Raw genomic sequence first — 21,807 nt, 5'->3', positions numbered from 1 at the left:
AAGAACCGAAATTTGCACCAATCTGAATTTTATTTGAAATTTGCACTTATCTGAATTTTATCAGAAATTTGCAGTTACTTGCATTTCCAGAAATGCATATGTTCGGGCAGGGGAAGTCTGTTTTTAAATTAACTTGTTAGTGAAAATAGCACACAAGAACACATTGTGTTAGGGGAAATCACTTGCAGAAAATGGGTACATTAGTCAAAACTGACTAGAAAAATGTGTGTTAGGAAAAATCCACACTATAATTCTAAAGAGGTCTTGTGAGAATTTTTAAAAACAGAATTCACTAAATGCTGCAGAAATTTATACTCAGAGGAGATCCCTTGAGAGCAATAAACCTAAATTTGCAGTGTCTGTTCCTTTTAGTTGGTCTACCTATGTAGGACAAAACTTGGCTACAACCTGACCTAGTTATCTCTTTCTTTAAAGATTTAATATAAAAATATTTGTACAGCATGGAACCAAAGGAGTGTGTGTGTGTTATTTTTATAGACATATATGCACAGAACCATCCTTGGTTTGCTTCCATAAATGAAAATAATAACATATTTCTATCAGTCTAACCTGGGGGAAATTACCCTTGGCTATGACCCAACCTAATTATCTCTTTATTTACAGGTTGGTTTGTTTTTTTTGAAAATTCTTATTATTTTCTTAAATGTATAACAAGCAAGTCTGAAGTATTCCAATAATTTGACAAAGAAAGAATGAGAAGAAACTGTTGAGCATGGCCAGGTATAAGATAAGGAGATGGGAAAATGTGTAGACCAAGTAGTAGAAACTTGTACAAAGGAAGCAATGCAGCACTATTCCAAGAAAAGACCTAAACAGCGGATCAAAAACTTTTATTGGATATGTTATATAGTGAAATTAAGAAAAAAAATAAAGTGATTTTTCCCAAGGGGCCAGAATCCTTCCTTCTGGGAATAATAGTGAAATCTCAAAAAATTGAAATACTTGGAGATGGCAAAACTGATAGCACTAAACCCAGATTTAGAATCTTTTAAAGAAGACTGGGACCCATTCCTAGTCTATATGAAAAGTTATTTCCCATACGCAAAGACCACAGCAGGGTTCGAAGAGCAAGAAAACAGCAGAACGTATTAAGAAATGTGCTAGAAAGGATGAAATCAGATAAGACACTGAGGACTGGAACCTTAAAACGCAATTGTGTGCAATTTGAGTTAAAAGCATTGATGTTGGGTGAGCGGGAAGTCACTAGTTTTGTTGAATTGGAACAGAACTGTTGAATAGCATAGAAAAAGATAGAGATATTGGTTATGAGTTTGAAATAGGGAAAATAAGAAATGCATACTAAGAGATTAGATTGGAAAATTTTCAGACAGGACTGGTGGAAGTCAAAAAAATTGAATAAGATGTAAAAGTATGTTGGAAATGGTATGTTAAAAAACTAATAAAAAATTATATTAAAAAACCCTGTTGAATAGCAAATGTAACTTTCTATATGGAAATATATATATATATATATATATATATATATATATATATATATCTCACATATAATAAAAACCAGCACAAGGCGAAATTGTATTTGGGTGGCATTGGTCATTAAATTGGCTGCCCCAAACCCATCAGACAGCTACAAAGTCCAACAGATCCACTTTCCCTTTGAGAACCTGGAGTCTGTGGGTCAATTTCTCTTATGCGGCTCTAAGTATGACTTTTAAAAACCGATTTATAATAGAGTACATAGAAGCCAGGACTAAGCTGTGACTAAGCGGGTAGCTGTTAGCAAGGAAGTTATTTGCGTTAATTTACAGACTGAATATAAATATTTCTGTATAGAACCAAAGGAATATATAGAGAGAGAAAGAACCATCCTTTGGCATGCAATGTTCATAAAAAATAAAATAGTTTGATAGGCCTACCCTGAGTAGGACTAATTTCGACTGTGACTTGATGCATCTATCTCTCTGTTTGCAGATTTAATATAAATGAAGGTGCATAACCAAAGCAATGTATATAATGGGGGGTTGGACTAGATGTCCTTTGGGAGTCCCCATCCAACTGTGCAATCCTGTGAATCGTATGCCGTCCTTCGACATTTGTGCCGTGTGAATTTTGGAAGATGGCCGAGTTTCGGTTCGTTCATTGGAAAATGTCAGTAGGTAAAGAAAACGACCAAAATTATTTATGTATGTGACAACAGCAGCTAGAATATTGTATGTGCAGGAATGGACAGAAGAGAAGGTAAATAATAATAATAATAATAATAATAATAATAATAATAATAATAATAATATAGCGGCTTTTGAAAGCAATGGACTATCAGAAATGGCACAGTTGACCACGAAATTAAGAGATCAAAATGATGAACTTTTCGCAGAAGAATAGAAGCCTCTCATGGACTATTTTTTAAAAAAACAACAACATTACAGTCAAATGAAATCTCGGGCAGGATTTGAGATGAAAGCAGCGGAAGAAAAATAATTGTAATAGATAAACCATTTTTGTAAGAGATAAAGATATAATGCAGTAGAAAAGGTTTGAGTAATTGTAGAGGGGAGGAAGTCAATTATGAAACTGCATTTGATTTGAAGGTTATGGTAAAAATGTTTGGGAAAAAAATAATTAAAACTTATATAGGAAAATGTTGATAGGTCCGCCGCTGAGGGCGAACTGAATTTGATTTCTAGCTCATCCCTATGAGGAGGAAGTCCAACGTACCTGCCAACATTTGGAAGTTGAGAACAGGGTTCCCGCAATCTTTCTAAGATGAACCCCCCAGTGGGTTGGGGACGTCTAAAGGTCTCAACTCTGTCTGTCTGTCTCCAGTCCAAGAAAAACGGGTGAGCATCTCACAATTATGTGAAGGAGAGAGAGCGAGGGAGGGAGGGAAGGGAGGCGGTAAAAAAGGGACGCAGGTGGAGATCTCATTTCCCTTTTGAACCCGACTCCCCAGATGGAAAGGGGGGGAGACAGACCGGGTCAAAGTGGCTGATCCACAGGGCAGCAGGTTTATTTCTAAGCTCAGAGGGTGGGAAATGAGTCACTGGGGAAGTTGTGTGTGAAAAAGAGAGAGCGCCAACGATCAGATGAGCGAGGCATCCACGCAGGTTGCAAACTTTTCAGCCCAACCTTTGCTCCTGGACCACATGGAATAGGGCGTCCCTATTTTCATTGGAGAACTATTGGAGGGTGCTATAAGGGGGGGGGACTGCCCCCTTTCCCTTATGTGGCACCCAAGAGCCAGTATAGAGTCCTTAGTTCTCTGTCGGAAGGAGAAAAATAACAGAGGCCAACGAGAGAATATTGAGAAGCAAAGCAGCTAGTAAGCCTGATCTTTATTGATCTGTTGCAACAGGGTGCCCCCTTCACACACAGGAAAGGAGGAGGACCCAGAACCAAGGTGTGCCTGCCCTTATATAGACATTTTAAATTGCCCACCCTGGAGCCCAAGACCACCCCCCTAAAACATCATACATACATCACAGAAGGAGGTGGTCTCCAGCAGAAATTTGAGTGTGTTGCTTCTCTCCTGTCTGCCAGGATGCCTTATCAATTGCCTTTTCTGGGAAGCCGGGCCATTCCTTGGAGATGGTAAATACTTCCTGAATCTCTTACACATATTGATCATGTGCTCAGCTTAACAGATACTTGCCAGACTGTATTTGTAGGGAGGTGTAAGCCCCTACAGTCCAAAGACAATTGGAAAGCTTTTCCCAATTCCTTCCTCCTTGCAGAGAAATATTTGCGGTCGATTTGGGAGAGTCCAAATGGCTTCGGGATTGTTCTCCTGTACTATTTCAGACACGTGGTTTATATACTTATGTATGTGTTTGCCTTGTACGTTTATGAACTTTTATTTTTTGTATATAAAACCTTAGAATTCCTATAACAAGGAAATGAAGATTCCTTTCATTCATTAATTCATTCATTAATGGGTGTCCTATTTAGCAATGGCTGAATTTGAAACTTTTACGTCACAGGAGTTTCTGCGGGCTTTCTGGAACGGAAAAGTAATTTCTGGGGAAGACAGGGGAGTAGTTTCAGAATGAAATGGAAAAGGAGTGGGGTGGGAGGGGACTTAATACGCACAAATTCCACAAAGTTGCACTGGCTTCTGAATGGAAGAAAGAGAAACAGGACGTAAGGAGGACATCAAAGTCCCCACTGTCTGTCTGCTGGTGAATCAGATCAAGTGTCCATCGGTTTTTCTCTGCTTTAGCACTAAAAGGGACGTTTCTAGGGGGAAAGAGGGGCAAACTGCTTGGAGCCATGCTTCCTAGGCACGCAACATCTGGGAGTGTGGACTAGTCCTAGATAGTGCTATTGTTATTATTAATGCCGTTGTTATTATTATATTTATATTTATGTGCCACCCATCTGACTGGGTTGCCACAGCCACTCTGAGCGGCTCCCAACAAAATATTAAAAATGCAATAGAACCTGAGATGGCCATCTGTCATGGGTGTTTTAGCTGATATTCCTGCATTGCAGGGGGTTGGGCTAGATGACCACTGGAGTTCTTTCCAATTCTACAATTCTAGGGTAAATAATATTTCTATTATTTATACCCCGCCCATCTGGCAGGCTTCCAGCAAAATATAAAAAATAATAAAATGTCAAACATTAAAAACTTCCCGATACAGGGCTGCCTTCAGATGTCTTTTAAAAGTTCTATAAGGTTTTTTTTTTTAATCTCCTTGACATCTGCTGAAAGGGCGTTCCACAGGGAGGGCGCCACCACCGAGAAGGCCCTCTGCCTGGTTCCCTGTAGCTTCACATTTCACAAAGAGGGAACCGCCAGAGGGCCCTCGGAGCTGGACCTCAGTGTCTGGGCTGAGCGATAGGGGTGGAGTCGCTCCTTCAGGTATACAGGGCCAAGGCTGTTTAGGACTTTGAATTGTGCTCAGAAATGTACTGAGAGTCAATGTAGGACCATTGTTATATGGCCCCAACAGTCACTCCCAGTCACCAGTTTGGCTGCAGCATTCTGGATTATTGCAGTCCTGAGCAATGAATTTGCGGATGTTATTTTCCACAATGTATTATTTTTTGTGCACATATTCCCCTAATACAGTGGTACCTCGGGTTACAGACGCTTCAGGTTACAGACTCCGCTAACCCAGAAATAGTGCTTCAGGTTAAGAACTTTGCTTCAGGATGAGAACAGAAATCACGCGGCGGCAGCAGGAGGCCCCATTAGCTAAAGTGGTGCTTCAGGTTAAGAACAGTTTCAGGTTAAGAACGGACTTCTGGAACGAATTAAGTACTTAACCTGAGGTACCACTGTATGCCATTTCTGTCAATGGTGGTGTGTCAGCAAGCCACGCCGCAAAATTTAGATACCTGTGAATTTTGAAAGATTGGCGTGTTTTGGGTTTCAGATTGCTTCCAAAACTGCAAATTCGACAGATTTCTCTTTGGATGTGAACTGAATCAATCTTTCCCCCCATCCCTAGACTGGCAAGTTATTCAGATTTGCCTTTTTAAAAGACCTGTTTGGCTGTGGTCCTTCCTTTGCAGAGGGTTGGACTAGATGACCCTTGGCGTGGCTTCCGAATATGTACATTCTGTGATTTATAATGTTCGAGGGTTCTTAAAAGGTAAAGGTACCCCTGCCCGTACGGGCCAGTCTTGACAGACTCTAGGGTTGTGCGCTCATCTCACTCTAGAGGCCGGGAGCCAGCGCTGTCCGCAGACACTTCCGGGTCACGTGGCCAGCGTGACAAAGCTGCTCTGACGAGCCGGCACCAGCGCCGCACACGGAAACGCCGTTTACCTTCCCGCTATAAAGCGGTACCTATTTATCTACTTGCACTTAAGGGTGCTTTCGAACTGCTAGGTGGGCAGGAGCTGGGACCGAACGATGGGAGCTCACCCCGCCGCGGGGATTCGAACCGCCGACCATGCGATCGGCAAGTCCTAGGCCACGGATCCTGCTTGCATGGTGGCCACTGTGAAAATAGGATGCTGGACTGGATGGGCTTGATCCAGCAGGCTCTCACGTTCATATTCGCTGAGGGAGGGGGAAGGGAGAGGGAAACCTGGAGCCACTACTGAATTTGGATCAACAGTCTTACCCACAGCGCCACCCGTGTCCCTCGAGGGTTCTTACGAAACCATAAATGAGCACTGCCACAATCGCTGCCACCCCCACCTCTGTATTAAACAAACAAGAACATAACTTTACAGTCAGAACCTAAAACATTCACCTATAACTAAAATACATCAGATCTCTATCTCTCCAGGGCTGGTCACATTTTAGCAGAGGACGGCTGTCCATCCTTTCAGAAGTGTTGTGCTTGCCTCTTGCTTTGATCAGAGGTGAGGGCTGGCTGGCCTTCACAGACCCCGCAGGGAGAAAAAAATGGCCGAGTGACCTCAGCCCTTAAAAAAACTCCTTGATTAAACATCTTTGAAGATACAAATGAAAAATTAAATATCCAAGAGATGAGTTATTAATGTGAGAGAGATCCATAACTATGCACACAAATAATCTTAATGCTTTCATTCTCCTTTATATTTCCTTTAGAGGGTTTTCCTCTGCAGGGTTTCGAAGTGAAGAGATTACTCAGTGGACTGGTATAGCTCAGTCGGTAGAGCTTGAGGCTCTTACGGTTGGGGGTTCGAGTCCCATGCTAGGCAAAAAGATTCCTGCTTTGCAGGGGAAGTACCAGAAACTGGAAGTACCAGAAAGGGTTACTTCTGGGTTTCAGCGCTTGCACAGGTGCAGAAGCACCGAATCACAGCCGGGGTGTGCACAGACATGGCGCTGCGGTTTGCGAACGCTGCGAGTTGCGAACGTGCTTCCCGCACGGATCATGTTCGCAACCTGAGTGTCCACTGTATATTTAAAAGAATGAAAGAAATCGCAGGCAGGATTCAAGATCGGAGCAGCGAAAGAAAAATGATAAACAATGAGACATTTGAGTTTGATTTATAATGCAGTAGAAAAGGGCATGAACAGAAAAATTTGGAGGTGGGGGGGAGTCAATACATGAAACAATGCAACTATTTAGTTTGAAGTCCATTTGGAAAAAAATGGAAATTCAATAAAAAGTACATTATGTATAACAAAACAGATATCTCTTGAACTTGATGGCCTTTGGGGCCCCTTCCAATGAATTGTATTCTATGAAGGCTACTAGCCACAATCTCTAGGCTCTGCTTCCACAATCAGAGGCAGCGATGCTTCTGTACAACAGTTGCCAGAATCTGAAGGAGGGGAGGAGGCTCTTGCGCACGGATCCTGCTTGCATGGTGGCCACTGTGAAAATAGGATGCTGGACTGGATGGGCTTGATCCAGCAGGCTCTCATGTTCATATTCGCTGAGGGAGGGGGAAGGGAGAGGGAAACCTGGAGCCACTACTGAATCTGGATCAACAGTGTGTGGTGTACAAGAGGAGGACTGCCAGCAGGTGGCACCAGAGTCAACGAGAGGCAGAGAAGCTGTGCAAGACCAAGGATGAGGGAGGGAGCGGACAGGCAGGAGGGCTGGTTGCACACAAGAGGGCAGGCGGTTGTGGGCCTGGGCGAGGGCCGACTGAGCTTGGTCTCCACCAACTCTGGATTTGCAGCCGCAGAGAAACAGCGCAGCCTGCAAAGAATCCCTTCCCAAAGGCGGAAAGATGCCTTGGCTGCAGAGGGTTTGGGGTGGGTGTCTGGAGCTCAATCGGGCGTAGTTTTCGCTTTCTCCTCTTGCCTTTCCTCCGTCCGGGCGGCGATGCTGTAGTAATAGGTGCGGATGAGCGTCTCCACCGTGGAAAAGTCCGGCCGGTCTTCCCACCTGGGAAACGAAAGAGAGAAAATTAAGTGGGAGATCTGCATATTTGCCAATGAGATTTGAAGGTTGCATACTGGAGACTCGTACTTTCACTGGCCTCTCCCAACCCTGCAGCAGGGAGTTCCGCAAGTTAACTCCGTTCTGCACGAAGAAGCATTCCCCGTCTCAGATATCAGGCGTGGGTATTCCTTGGCTCACAGAGTGATCATTCTGGGATGTTATGGCAGTGGGGAAAGTTGTACTGTAACTTTTGAATAAATGTTTTTTTAACTAAAAGAATCCCAGATATTGGCCTGCCATCCCTGTATGGTTTTTGAGAGGGCTCGGCTTATTTAGAGCACTGAAGGAAGGTCTTACTTGAAAGTCCAGCACTGCTGCATCAGCTTGTACATCTCCGGGGGGCATTTGGGGGGGCAATCCATCCTCTTCCCTTCCTCAAGGAAAGTTATCACCTCCGGTCCTTTCATTTTCTAGTGGAATGGTGGCAGAGAAATTGACTGGTTTGTCTTAAGAGCAGAGAATGATAGAATCATAGAGTTGGGTCATCTAGTCATAGCTGTCAACTTTCCCCTTTTCTTGTGAGGAATCCTATTCGGAATAAGGGAATTTCCCTTAAAAAGGGGGAAACGTTGACAGCTATGCATCTAGTCCAACCCCCTGTAATGCGTATGATTAAGAGTCTCATGCTCTAACAACAACAACAACTGCATGGTAAATAATAAATATAATTTTATATATATATATATATATATTTTGGTGTCCTCGGGTGTCTTCCCGTGTAAAAGTTGGGGTGTCTAGGCGACGTTTCGACGAGGTCTCACTCGTCATCTTCAGGCTGGTGCTTTCGGCTTCTTGTTACTGGAACAGAGCGGGATCTCAATGTTTGAGTTCCTATAAATACTGTAGAGGGGGTGTGGTGTCTAGCCTCCAATGTTCTGGGCAGAGAACATTGGAGGCTAGACACCACACCCCCTCTACAGTATTTATAGGAACTCAAACATTGAGATCCCGCTCTGTTCCAGTAACAAGAAGCCGAAAGCACCAGCCTGAAGATGACGAGTGAGACCTCGTCGAAACGTCGCCTAGACACCCCAACTTTTACACGGGAAGACACCCGAGGACACCAAAACCTGCATTCCTGTACCCGTGAAAATCTACGAAAGCATATATATATATATATATATATAATTAAATAAGAATGAACATATAGGTAGATAGATTCTTGGGACGCAGGTGGGTGCTGTGGTCTAAACCACAGAGCCTAGGACTTGCCGATCAGAAGGTCAGCAGTTCGAATCCCCGCGACGGGATGAGCTCCCATTGCTCAGTCCCTGCTCCTGCCAACCTAGCAGTTCGGAAGCACGTCAAAGTGCAAGTAGATAAATAGGTACCGCTCCGGCAGGAAGGTAAACGGCGTTTCCGTGCGCTGCTCTGGTTTGCCAGAAGCGGCTTAGTCATGCTGGCCACATGACCCGGAAGCTGAACACTGGCTCCCTCGGCCAATAAAGCGAGATGAGCACCTCAACCCCAGAGTTGTCCGCAACTGGACCTAATGGTCAGGGGTCCCTTTACCTTTACCTTAGATAGATTCTGATGGACAGATAGATGGATTCTTATGGAATCATAGAGCTGTAGAGTTGGAAGGGACCCCCGAGGGTCATCTAGTCCAACCCCCTGTGGTGCAGAAGAATGCAGTCCCCTGTCCAATTAGAAACCAAAGCAGATTCTGCTTCGTTTGCGAATGTGCCAGCAGTTGAGCCTGGTGGAATGTTGCAGGGTGTGGGGCTCCCGAGCTACTCAGCTTAGGGGTGCTCACCTTGTAGGGTTTCTGTCCGTAGCTAAACGCCTCCCACATCGTGACGCCGTAACTCCAGACATCACTCTTGCTGGAGAACTTTCGGAAGAGGATGCACTCTGGGGCGTACCACTTCAACGGCCACTTCCCTGTTGTCTTGGCCTGCATCGAAAGGCACAGAAGAGGGGCAGTGAAGAATCGCCAGGTCATGTGCGTGGTGCAGAAGGAGAAGACTCGGGTGGACGACTCGCTCTCCCCAAGCAGAGACAGGCCCCACCTTAGCCCAGCATGCTCTCCTCACAGGGGCCAACCAAAGGCTTCCTCCCTCCTTTGTTCCCCGTCATTCTAAGGTAGACTGCCTCTGCCCATGGAAGCTCTACTTAGCAGTCGTAAGAAACTCAGAGGAGCCTGAGCACTGAAGAAGGGACCCTCCTATCTTCATGGCGTCCGACAATATGCCCTGACCTCTGAAGCAACTCTCCCCAGTTGTGATTCCCAACAGCTCAGATCCAGAGGTAAGTCATTAGAAATTCATCTCAATGGGCAAGACCTGTTTTTTATTCCATTTCTAACCCAGATTTCTTCCCAGGAACTCAAGGTGGCATGCATGACTCTCCTTGGGCCCATTTTTATTATTCTGAGGAACGCTAGGAGACTGTGGCTCACCCCAAAGTCACCGGGTGAGCATGACTGAGGGTTTGAACCCTGTTCTCCCAGGTCCTAGTTCATAACACCATCACCACCACCATCAGCAACAACAACAACAACTTATTGCTTACACTCTAACCATGCTGTAGTTGGAGTCATCTCGATATAATCAAATGCCTTCTTGTTTTCTCAGGATCTAGTTGAGCAGTTTCTGCCCCCCTCCCTTAGATATCTTAGCTAGGGCTGGACAATATATCAATATATCGCCCAAAACCAGTTTGAAGTCCATATTGTGATATTGGTTTCCTAGTTTTTGACCTGGCAATAAATATATTGCGAATCATGATGTGTGTGAGGGCTGGGCGATATATCGTCCAAAGCCGGTTTCAGGTCCATATCGTGATATTGGTTCCGTAATTATTGACCTGGCGATATATTGCAAATCATGATGTGTGTGTGCTCTGCAAAAATCACAATGTGGGGGAAACAGTGAATGCCTCTACATAGCTCCATCCTTATTTTAGACATTGAGATATATCAATATATCTTGGTATTTAGCTCATGATATATCACAAATTTGAAAACCAGCTCCTTCCTTATTTCAGACATCGTGATATATCTATGTATGACAATGTTTAGCTGGTGTTGAAAACCAGATATCCACCAGCCCTAATCTCAACCATTCTTGCATCCCAGCAGATCACTCTCTGACCTTCAATGGATCCCTAACCCGTTTTTCATTTCTCACCAGATAGTAACTGTCATCAGCGGCCAGAGCTTTGGACAGCCCAAAATCACTGATCTTGGCGTAGTGTTGGTTGACCAGCAGAACATTCCGGGCAGCCAGGTCCCGGTGGACAAAGTTCTTCTCTTCCAAATATTTCATGCCAATGGCCACCTGGTGCATCAACTCGACCACATTATTCACGGGGACTTCATCTCTAGGGGAGGGGGAGAAAGTTATTCCACGGTTAAGGCACTGACTTAATGAGGGTTCCTGATCTGGAGAACCCAATTGCTTTAGAACAGGGAAGAGGAAACGTGTGTGTGTGTTTAAGATATTAAAAAATAAAATCCAAACTCATGTATGAAAGAATGATAAAAATCAACATATCAAGAGAATAAGAAAAGAGAAAAAGCAAGGGGGGGAAGAGAGAGAGATTGAGATAGAAGAAAAGTACCTCCACAACCCTCTCTGTCAATTGTTAGTACTACCATTATTATATTATTTAATATAAACACTCCATGAAAATTCCTGGCTGTAATTTAAATTACAGTTTTCACACTATTCTGCTAAATGGTATTTTGTTACATTTCCCTCCCAGGCCCAGCCTTCCTCTTTTGTCACTCAAAAAGTCCAAAATGGAGAAAGTTTCTTAGCCTGAGGACTTACTTGTATTTGTTTGGTAGAATCAGATTTGGGAGGGACCTCGAGGGTCATCTAGCCCAACCCCTCAGGGTCCCTTCCAGCTCGACAATTCTATGACCTCAGTGTCAGGAGCTCGTCCTACTCTCGAGTAGGACCCTGGTAGAAACACATGCCCAACTAGCATGTTCTCTCCTTCCTGTTCGATCGTTCGGGAGCTTCAAAATCTTTCTTCTGCCTGAACATCACAGCGACTGATGCCAACAGACACCGGCACACTTAGGGATCCACAGAGTTTGCGCGGTTCGCGTAACAGAACTCAGGAGCTCGACATTTGGCTAATCTATGTGTATTTACATATAAACACACACAGAGCACTGCAACAAGGCTCCCTCTTCTCTCTAGCATCAAACATCCTGTCTCCGTCACTTCCCACTTTGTGGAATGAAAACATACAGCATCATGTGATAGACCTTGTGCCTCCAGCTGTTTTTGGACTACAATTCCCATCATCCCTTGCCACTGGTCTTGCTAGTCAGGGATGATGGGAGTTGTAGTTCAAAAACAGCTGGAGGCACAAGGTTGGGAAACACTGATAGACAACAATCCCATGACTGCAACCAGGGAGCAGGAATGCTAACATCCAGAAGGTGGTGAACTCTCCTTCATTGGAGGTTTCTAAACAGGGGCTGGGGGGGGGCACCTGTCAGGGATTCCTGAGCTGTGAGTTCTGCATTGCAGAAGGTGTCCCTCCCAACTCTACAGTTCTATGCTTCTGTGGTAATATAAACACTCAGTGGTACCCCGTGGCTCGCACCTGTGGCCCACATCTCTCAGGAGCCAAGCATTCCATAGTGTGATCTCAATATCGTAAAACTCCCTCCCGGCTGAGATGAGACAGGCCCCTCCCTTGCTGAACTTGACATAGACATTTTTTATTCCGGGTTGGACTGGGTCCCTTCCAACCCTACAATTCTAAAGGAAGTCGCATTAGGCCTATTTGTAGCCCCTTTTATTCAACGGATGAACTGCTTCATCGATCTGCCACCCGCTTTCTGACCTTCTTTGGAGAAGAAGAGTTGTCCCTAAACCTTGGAAATAAAGAACTGGATTTGCAGTTCCGCCCGGGACCTGCAGATCCAATCTGCAGCGGGATCGACTCACTTCTTAGAGGAGAGGAATCTGTTGAGGGACCCTCCGGAGGCCATCTCCATCACCAGCATGAGTGCCTCTGCTTCGCAGACGCCGATCATGCGGACAATGTGAGGGTTGTCCAGCTGGTGCATGAGCTGCGCCTCCTTCATCATGTCGTCCCTCTCGGCTTTCTCGTTCCCGCTTTTCAGGATCTTGATGGCCACGTCGATGTGCTTCCTAGGGAGGAGGGGAGCAGAGGTTATGGCGATGGGTGGCAGTTGGCCTTTCAGAAGAAGTAGGGAAAGGAGGCTGGGCTCTTAAAGGACTCTTTGGAAGACTATTTGAAAGAGGCATTCCACCAAAACTGGAATAATAATAATAATAATAATAATAATAATAATAATAATAATAATTTATTATTTATACCCCGCCCATCTGGCTGGGCTTCCCCACCCACTCTGGGCAGCTTCCAACAAAAGATTAAAAATACATTAAAACATCAGTCATTAAAAACTTCCCTAAACAGGGCTGACTTCAGATGTCTTCTGAACATTAGTTAGTTGTTTATTTCTTTACCATCTGGTGGGAGGGCGTTCCACAGGGCGGGTGCCACCACCAAGAAGACCCTCTGCCTGGTTCCCTGTAGCTTTACTTCTCGCAATGAGGGAACCGCCAGAAGGCCCTCAGAGCTGGACCTCCGTGTCTGGGCAGAATGATGGGGGTGGAGACGCTCCTTCAGGTCCACTGGACCGAGGCCGTTTAGGGCTTTAAAGGTCAGCACCACCACCAATAATAATAATAATAATAATAGTAATAGTAGTAGTAATAGTAGTAGTAGTAGTAATAGTAGTAATACTTTCCTGCTCCAATAAGAGGCTTTCCCCAGTGTGGGGAACAATATGTGGAGGAATTATTATTATTATTAAAAAATAAATTTTATTTAACATAATTATTACAAAATAAAAGCAAAATACTGCAAATATGTACATATACCTTTCAGATAAGCACACATATATAAAAAAGAGCGAAAAAGAAAAAAGGAAGAAAAGAAAAAAGAAAAAGGAAAAATATGAAAATTTGGAAGAAGAAAAATTGGAAGAATTTCTTCCAAATTTATTCTACAAATATCTCAATAATAAGATTTCATTGATTGACTTCCATCACTTACACTGCACTTCCTATATACATTTTAAGCAAAATTGTATCTGTTATTCCGTATTTTCCCCATACAATCTCATACAAATATTCTTCTATTATTATGATTATTATTGTTATTATTGCTCTAAGAAGAGGCATTCCCCCAACACTGGATATAACCACCACCATCACCACCTATCTGACTGGGTTGCTTTCCCGATACAGGGCTGCCTTCAGATGTCTTTCATAGGTTTTTTTATCTCCTGATCTGATGGAAGGACATTCCACAGGGAGGGCGCCACCACCGAAAAGGCCCTCTGCCTGGTTCCCTGTAACTTGGCTTCTCACAGTGAGGGAACCGCCAGAATGCCATCAGCACTGGACCTCAGTGTCCGGGCAGAATGATGGAGGTGGAGACGCTCCTTCAGGTATACTGGGCTGAGGCCATTTAGGGCTTTCAAGGTCAGCACCAACACTTTGAATTGTGCTCGGAAACGTACTGGGAGCCAAAGTAGGTCTTTCAAGGCCGGTGTTATGTGGTCTCGGCTGCTGCTCCCAGTCACCAGTGTTCTGGATTAGTTGTTGTTTCTGAGTCAACTTCGAAAGTAGCCCCACATAGAGTGCATTGCAGTAGTCAAGCGGGAGATAACCAGATCATGGACCACTCTGGTGAGACAGGGAGCAAGCAGGGAGGGTCTCAGATGGAGCTGGTAGACAGCTGCCCTGGACGCAGAACTGACCTGCGCCTCCATGGACAGCTGTGAGTCCAAAATGACCCCCAGGCTGCACACCTGGTCCTTTGGGGTACAGTTGCCTGATTCAGGACCAGAGAGTCCTCCACACCCACCTGCCCCCGTCCCCCGAAAACAGTACTTCTGTCTTGTTGAGATTCAACCTCATCATCCATTTTACAATGGGGGTGGGGGGTTGTTAGCCCCATGAGGACTGGAATCTTACTTTGAGCCCCAGCTCTGCATATAAAATCATTCCCCAGTGTCTCCATGTGCAGTTGGGACGAATCCTGCCTGACTCTCTGGAGAGCTGCTGCCAGTCCGTGCAGGATATACTGAGGTAGCCAGATCATTGCTCTCACTCACCATGAGGCAAACTTACTTCTTCATTTTGTAAATGCCTTTCCGGACGGAGCCGAAATTGCCTGCCCCCAGCTCCATGTCCTCAACAATCAGGTTGTTCCTTTTCAAGAATAGCTTCTTCTCCTTCAGCTCCTCAGGGTCGCTGTAAGGGCTTTCGTAGCAGGAAGTGTCCATGGGCAGGATCCGGCCCTTTTTCCCACGGCCTGCACCCATCCCCAAGAGATTTTTTAAAAAATGAATTTTATAATTTTCATAGTCACATAAACAAAGCAAAGCGTTAAATTAAATTGAACACTGACTTCCCTTCCTCCCCTCCCGGACGATCGCCAGATTCTGTGTACAGATCTGTAGGCGCAGACCATCCCCTGACCCAAACTAGTTCGTTAAGAAAATTCCCAAACTCGGTTCCATGGGTGCCTCTGGGTCATCTCTCTGCGGTAGCTTATCTTAAAGTTTTAATTGCCTATACGCTTATCGCATTTATACATTTTGAATTTACTGTTGTACATTGTTTTAAATGTTTGTTTTCCTTCTGGGATTGTACCCCCAAGTGTGTTTTATAAGCTGGTCTAAGACAGTAATAAATTATCTATCTATCTATAAAAACACAACAGTTCACCTTTGCTGGTTTTTTCCCTTGCCCTTTACTCACCAATGGGGTCAGGTGTGTAACCATCAGAGTTTTGTGATACGAGTCTCCGTTGAGCCTGGCAAGGAAAAATAAAATCACAGAATTGCAGAGTTTGACCCTGGGGCCATCTACTCCACCCCTTGCAGACGCAGGATTTGCTTCCATGCAGAGATTGGTTCAATGGGATTTCCCTGGCCGCTGATGGAAACCACGGCTGATCTCTCACTCAGGACATGCCTGTCCCCCGGTCCTTAAACCGACCCTGAAAGACTGTGACAAACAAAGAGATACTTACGAATGCAGATGGGTGAGTCGGTGGGGCAGGCGTCGCGGTTTCTGGAAACAGGAGGGAAAAGTTTGCTTAGGTGACATCTGCAAACGACAAGCCTGAGCTATGGTCCTTCTAGCTCTCCCATGCACAAACAAACAAAGCCAAGCTTCCAGACCTCATGAATAATAATAATAATAATAATAATAATAATAATAATAATTTATTATTTATACCCTGCCCATCTGGCTGAGTTCCTGGAAGGAACTAGGTGGAAAGAAGATACAGTCCCGACTAAGGAAGAGTGGCAGATAAAATTAATGGACTATGCCAAAATGGCAAAACGTATGGGAAGAATTAGAAACCAGGGAGAAGTCACTTTTCATAAAGAATGGGGAGAATATATTATCTATTGGAAAAACTATTGGGGGGGAAACTAAACTCATTAGCAGGACTGATGTAGAACTTGAGAAATAATGGGAAATAAGGAACAGTTAAGGATTTAGTAAAAAATTCAAATTATCTAGTCTTTTATATATTGTATGTGTTTGGATTATCAGTGCATTTGGATGACTTTGTATGATTTTAATGTTTTAATTTATGCCAATAAAGGCTAGTTACAAGCAGGTCTGTCTTACCCACAGAGGCTAGTGGCGCGGGGCGCCGGGGCGCCAAGTTCTGGAGGGTGCCAGGCGAGAGTCTGGGGAACTGAGTGGACGAGGGTGCGTGCACTGCTCCTGCCAAGCGTTGGCTCGGTTTTTTTTCTCTTTTAGCCTGCAGGTGTCGAATTCTGCGGAGCACCATAAGGCTAAAAGGGAAAAAACCGAGCCAACGCTTGGCAGGAGCAGAGCACACACCCTCGCTCGCTCGACACAGGCCCGCTCGCTCGGTGTGCTGCCTGCTGTGGCCACCGTGGCACGAAGCGGCCAGCGGAGCCGGGAGGCGCTGCATCCAGCCGCCACCTCTTCAGCCGCTCTCCAGCCACTGCCCGCCCCCTCCAGCCCTAATAAAACTCTGGGAAAGGGGGGTGCCAGAGGGATCTTTGCACCATGGCACCGGATATGCTTAAGACAGCCCTGGTTACAAGTAAGAATTGAATATGGGTATTATTTTGCTTTGCTTTTTAATTGTTGCTTTTAAAATTTGAAAAATTCAAACCACATGTGGTGGCTCTGTAAAAAAATTAAATAATTCTTGAATATCATATATGACGAATTGGGGGGGGGGGAAATGTTGAAAGTATCCTTTCCTAAGAAGGTAAAATCCTACTGGGAAATGATATACAATGAATTGAAGAAAATGTTAAAAATAACGTTTGTAAAAAAAACCCAGAAGCCTTTTTATTAGGTATTTTAGGTCAAGACATACCAAAAGAAATGAGGACTTTATTCATGTATGCCACTACAGCAGCAAGAATGCTGATTGCACAAAATTGGAAGACTGGAGAAATACCAAATAAAGAACAATAGCGAGAGAAGTTGATGAACTATGCAGAACGGGCAAAAATGACGGAGAGGCTAAGAGAAAAAGACAACAGAGACTTTGAAAAAGACTGGGAACCATTCATATTGTATTTGCAGAAACAAGGAAAGTCAATAGACTCGATGGCGGGATTTAAATAAACATCCACATTGTTAGCATCAGAAAATGTTTGGAAGATAATGAAATAAGATGATGCATTTAATTTTATTTTTATGTTTTTTAAGGTTTGATGTTATGTTATTAGTAACTTTTTCTGTTGAGAGATAGCAAAGTGGGTGAAAATATAAATAAACCAGAAGTGCAAGTTGGGGGAAGTCTTGGAGGGGAGGGAGGGAGGAATATATAGGAAATGTTAAGAATTTGAGATGTATGTAATGAACGGAAAAGAAAAATGAATAACATTTTTTTAAAAAAAGAAAAGAAAAGAAAGTAAGTATCCTTTCCAAAGAAACTGGGGGCTTTCTTCTTGGAAATATCAAAAGGCCTAAAGGAAATATTTCCGTATGCCACTGCGGCCGCAAGGACCCTGATTGCAATTAATTGGAAGGGGGATAAGGTACCATCTAAATCAGAGTGGTTAAATAAAATCCTGGACTATGCTGAGATGGCACAATAGACGACCAGACGGAGAGGCAATTTCAATCAATGTTTTACTCCAAAATGGGACATATTTTAAAAATATTTACAGAATTACAATCACGGTGTGGCAGCTATGGTAGTGTTTGAATGATTTCTGTGTAAATAATATAATATTATGTGGGAAATAAAACAAGACGTAAGGTTTAGTTTCTTTAAAAAAAAGACTTTAGGTATATGAAGAACTTTATTGAAATATGAAATTTATTTTAGTATGATCGGTGTTCTAAAAAGGTATGTACATTGGGTGCAGATGGGACGTCATGTATAAAGATACAGATGTAGAATAATAGAACAGAAGATGATCGATATTTTATCAAAATGGAAAATTATTACTGTTTTTGTTTTGGTTTTTTTTGTGACCTTCTCTGGTCTTTTCAATATTCAATGTAAATTCTATGACTTTTTGAATTTACCCAATTCTGTGACTTTTTGAATTTACCCAATAAAATCAATTTACCCAAATTCTATGACTTTTTGAATTTACCCAATAAAACTTGAAAAATAAATAAATGAAAATGAAAAATTCACATATGTTTTTTAAAGAAACTAGGCCCTATTTAACAAACTCCACTAAATGTAAAAAAAACAAAACACAAAAACCCAACAAGTCTTGAATTGCACCTGAAAGTAGTTCCAATATTTCGCATGTGTCAAATATTGGTGTCTCACCTGCTGGCATATCGGGATTCGGTGTGCTTTCCCTCAAATAATAGATCAGGCCATCCGGTTTCAGTTTGAGATATTCCACGAGCTGCAGTTGGGAAGGGAGGACAAAGGGGTTAGAAGCCCAGAAACAGAGAGAGAATATTATTTTATTTTATTTTTTAAGGGCTCAACTTTGCCTATTCCACATTCTCCTTTTGCTCGAATCCCAAGATCTCCTTGGAGATCGCAAGACGAAATATAGGAGGTGAAATCATAAGCCCAACTAGGGATGGTCCACAACGACAGCAGATTTCATGAATGCAAGGGCCAGATTCCTTTCTTGGCAGCCTCTTAGGGGCCGCCTGCCAGCAGTGGGCGGAGCCAGTGGAAAAGTGGGTGGAGCCACAGAGCCACAGGCTATACCTGAGTACAGCAGGATAATTTCCTCGCACGCTCAGACTGCTTTGAGGTTTTATTTGCACAACCGAGCAGAATATAACTTTAGGAAATTAACACACAACACCCCACTGTCCTCCATTCACTCCTAGCTAGGAATATACACACCCCTCACTTTCCCCCCCTCTGTATCACTTTATTTATATACAATCGAAATATATATTAGACGGAAGGGTCGAAGCAAAGCCGGGGAGGGGTGTGTCCTGGGGAGGTTTCCAAGGTCCACACTGAATGGTCCTGAGGCCTGCATGGTGATTGATGCTTGGCTGATACCCCTCCAATCTGCAGAGCCATCAAGAAAACTCCCACTGGCTCTATTCAGTCTTGTTGCTGTTTCCCCCCCCCCCCCAAGTCTCTACATGGCTATTAGTCATGCTGATGAGTGGAAGCTGCAATTAATGGTCCACTTCCATGACACTCTAATTGGGTTCCACTGCCCATCTGGCTTTTTGTTTGTCTCCCTCGACAGCCGCCACACATACTCAGTCCAAATCCCTGGCTTAAAACCGTCTATCAAAAACTTCACTCTAGTGGCCTATCCCCTCAACACCTACTCACTGTGGGCCCTGCTAAAGCAAACAGTCTAACTGGTCAATGTCTAAAAGATATCGTCTAAAAGATATCTAAAATATATCGTCTAAAAGATATTGAGCATCAGGACACCTGCCCACTATAAGAAAATTCTGCCCTTGGTATGTTCAGTTTCCACCTCTCCATTTTGATTCTCTGGCCCCATATCTGCACAAACCTATTATCCCAAAATACAGAGGTGCTTTTACACTTGCAAGACGGGTGTTTTGCCATCTGCGGTGCTTGAGGGTCAATTCCAAAAGATCCCACCTGAGAAACGTCTTTGCCCCTGTGGAGATGGTAGCACCAAAACAACGGCAGACGTCCTCCTGTCCTGTACTCTCTACAAAGACCTGAGGAACAAGAATATCTCCCCACTCGTACTAACCATCCCAGGGCGCCCAGCCACTGCCACCATGTCCTTTCTTCTATCAGATCAAAATGAGCAGATAACAGCAAAGGTTGCTAGGTTCGTAGCAGGGGCAATCAGAATAAGGGCCACTAACTGACGGCTGATTCAGGACTTTGAATTGTGCTCTGATATCAAAATTCCTTTCCTGCGTATACTGTAATGTTTTACTGTTGCTATGGCCATTGGCTAATGCGAATAAAGTTTTATCAAAGTGCTCAGTCCAAATGGGTCTGCTTTGGGGGCTCCCCCTCCCTTTAGGTGTCCACTCATCCCCCCCAATAAAAGTTGTACCCCTGCAAACCTTGTGGTTTGTCCATGTTTGCTGACGCCTTCTTGGGTGGCAGTGCCATCTTGCCCCCCAAAAATAATAAACCCCATTGCAGGGGGTTGGGCTAGATGACCCTCAGGGTCCCTCCCAACTCTTCAATTTGATGATTCTCTTCTCTTAATTGCAATGCAGGTAATCCCAGAAGGAGGAGGGTCTCCAGCCCCACGCACTCACACAACCCACCTGCCACAGCGTATCAAACTTCGTTCCGTCTTCCACCGAATATTTTCCTGCTTTGTCCTGTCCGATCCGGTAGTGATAAACCGTCTTTCCGTAGACGAGGGACAGAGCATAAGAGCCCTTCTCCTTTTTCTCTCTCAGCCTGGAGGGAAATGGCATGGAAGTTGTCAGGATCAGCTCTGTTCCTACTAAGGGGCACCTGGTTTTTATCCAAGGGGCTGGCGAATGCGTCCATTTTCTGTTCCTCATTCTTCCAATCTCAGCTTCCCTTTGCAAAGCAGTGTCCCCTGAGATAGTGCAATTTTGTATGATGTTTGCACGAATGTGTGTCTTTTTATGGGCAGGTGGCACTATGGTCTGAACCACAGAGCCTAGGGCTTGATGATCAGAAGGTCGGCGGTTCGAATCCCCGCGACGGGGTGAGCTCCCGTTGCTCGGTCCCTGCTCCTGCCAACCTAGCAATTCAAAAGCACATCAAAGTGCAAGTAGATAAATAGGTACCACTCCGGCGGGAAGGTAAATGGTGTTTCCGTGCGCTGCTCTGGTTCGCCAGAAGTGGCTTAGTCATGCTGGCCACATGACCCGGAAGCTGTACGCCGGCTCCCTCAGCCATTAAAGCGAGATGAGCGCCGCAACCCCAGAGTCGACCACGACTGGACCTAACGGTTTACAGGCCGAGGGAGCCGGCGTACCGTTTCTGGGTCATGTGGCCAGCATGACTAAACCGCTTCTGGCGATCCAGAGCAGTGCACGGAAATGCCGTTTACCTTCCCACCAGAGCGGTACCTATTTATCTACTTGCACTTTGACGTGCTGCAACAAGAGCTCACCCCGTCGCGGGGATTCAAACCACCAACCTTCTGATCGGCAAGCCCAAGGCTCGGTGGTTTAACCCACAGTGCCACCCGCATCCCTTAAGGGTCATTTAGTCCAACCCAATTGGCTCCATTAGTTACAGGTAGCAATTAACAAGAACCATAAGCGGTTCTGAAAGCAAAGCAAACTCTGAGTAGCTTCCAACATATATAAAAACATAATAAAACATTGAGCATGAAAAAACTTCCCTATGCAGGGCTGCCTTCAGATGCCTTCTAGCGGTTGTCTAGTTACTGATCTCCTTGGCTTGGGGGTCTCATAACTAATCATACCCTCCAACATTTCTGCAATGAAAAGAGGGACGTCCTAAGGAAAGGCGGGACATTCCGGGATCAAATCAGAAACCAGGACAGCTTTTGTAAATCTGGGTCTGTCCCTGGAAAATAGGG

General features: G+C 44.4%; 1 protein-coding gene across 2 annotated transcripts in view; it reads right to left on the bottom strand.

The window, feature by feature from the left end:
* Nucleotides 1–3,279: 3,279 nt before the first annotated feature.
* The window catches only part of ZAP70 (zeta chain of T cell receptor associated protein kinase 70), a 32,005-nt gene continuing 13,477 nt past the window's right edge, over nt 3,280–21,807 (bottom strand). Inside the window, exons 4-14 of one of the 2 annotated variants that reach the window (XM_083720457.1) lie at nt 20,546–20,684; nt 18,621–18,702; nt 15,858–15,898; nt 15,584–15,638; nt 14,951–15,134; nt 12,731–12,937; nt 10,949–11,141; nt 9,574–9,714; nt 8,115–8,227; nt 6,054–7,760; nt 3,280–5,909 (exon numbers count right to left, since the gene is read on the bottom strand). In XM_083720457.1, coding sequence (XP_083576583.1) covers nt 7,643–7,760; nt 8,115–8,227; nt 9,574–9,714; nt 10,949–11,141; nt 12,731–12,937; nt 14,951–15,134; nt 15,584–15,638; nt 15,858–15,898; nt 18,621–18,702; nt 20,546–20,684 — 1,273 coding nt within the window. In that variant the 3' untranslated portion in view covers nt 3,280–5,909; nt 6,054–7,642. Of the gene's footprint in view, nt 5,910–6,053; nt 7,761–8,114; nt 8,228–9,573; nt 9,715–10,948; nt 11,142–12,730; nt 12,938–14,950; nt 15,135–15,583; nt 15,639–15,857; nt 15,899–18,620; nt 18,703–20,545; nt 20,685–21,807 lie in introns of those variants that run through there. The other variant, XM_083720458.1, reaches the window with a different exon arrangement.

The sequence above is a fragment of the Podarcis gaigeae genome, assembly GCF_964106915.1.
Source record: "Podarcis gaigeae genome assembly, chromosome: 18".
In the NCBI taxonomy this organism is placed as follows: domain Eukaryota; kingdom Metazoa; phylum Chordata; class Lepidosauria; order Squamata; family Lacertidae; genus Podarcis; species Podarcis gaigeae.
The sequence above is the reverse complement of the archived record's forward strand: the minus strand, read 5'-3'. Positions and strand labels throughout refer to the sequence as shown.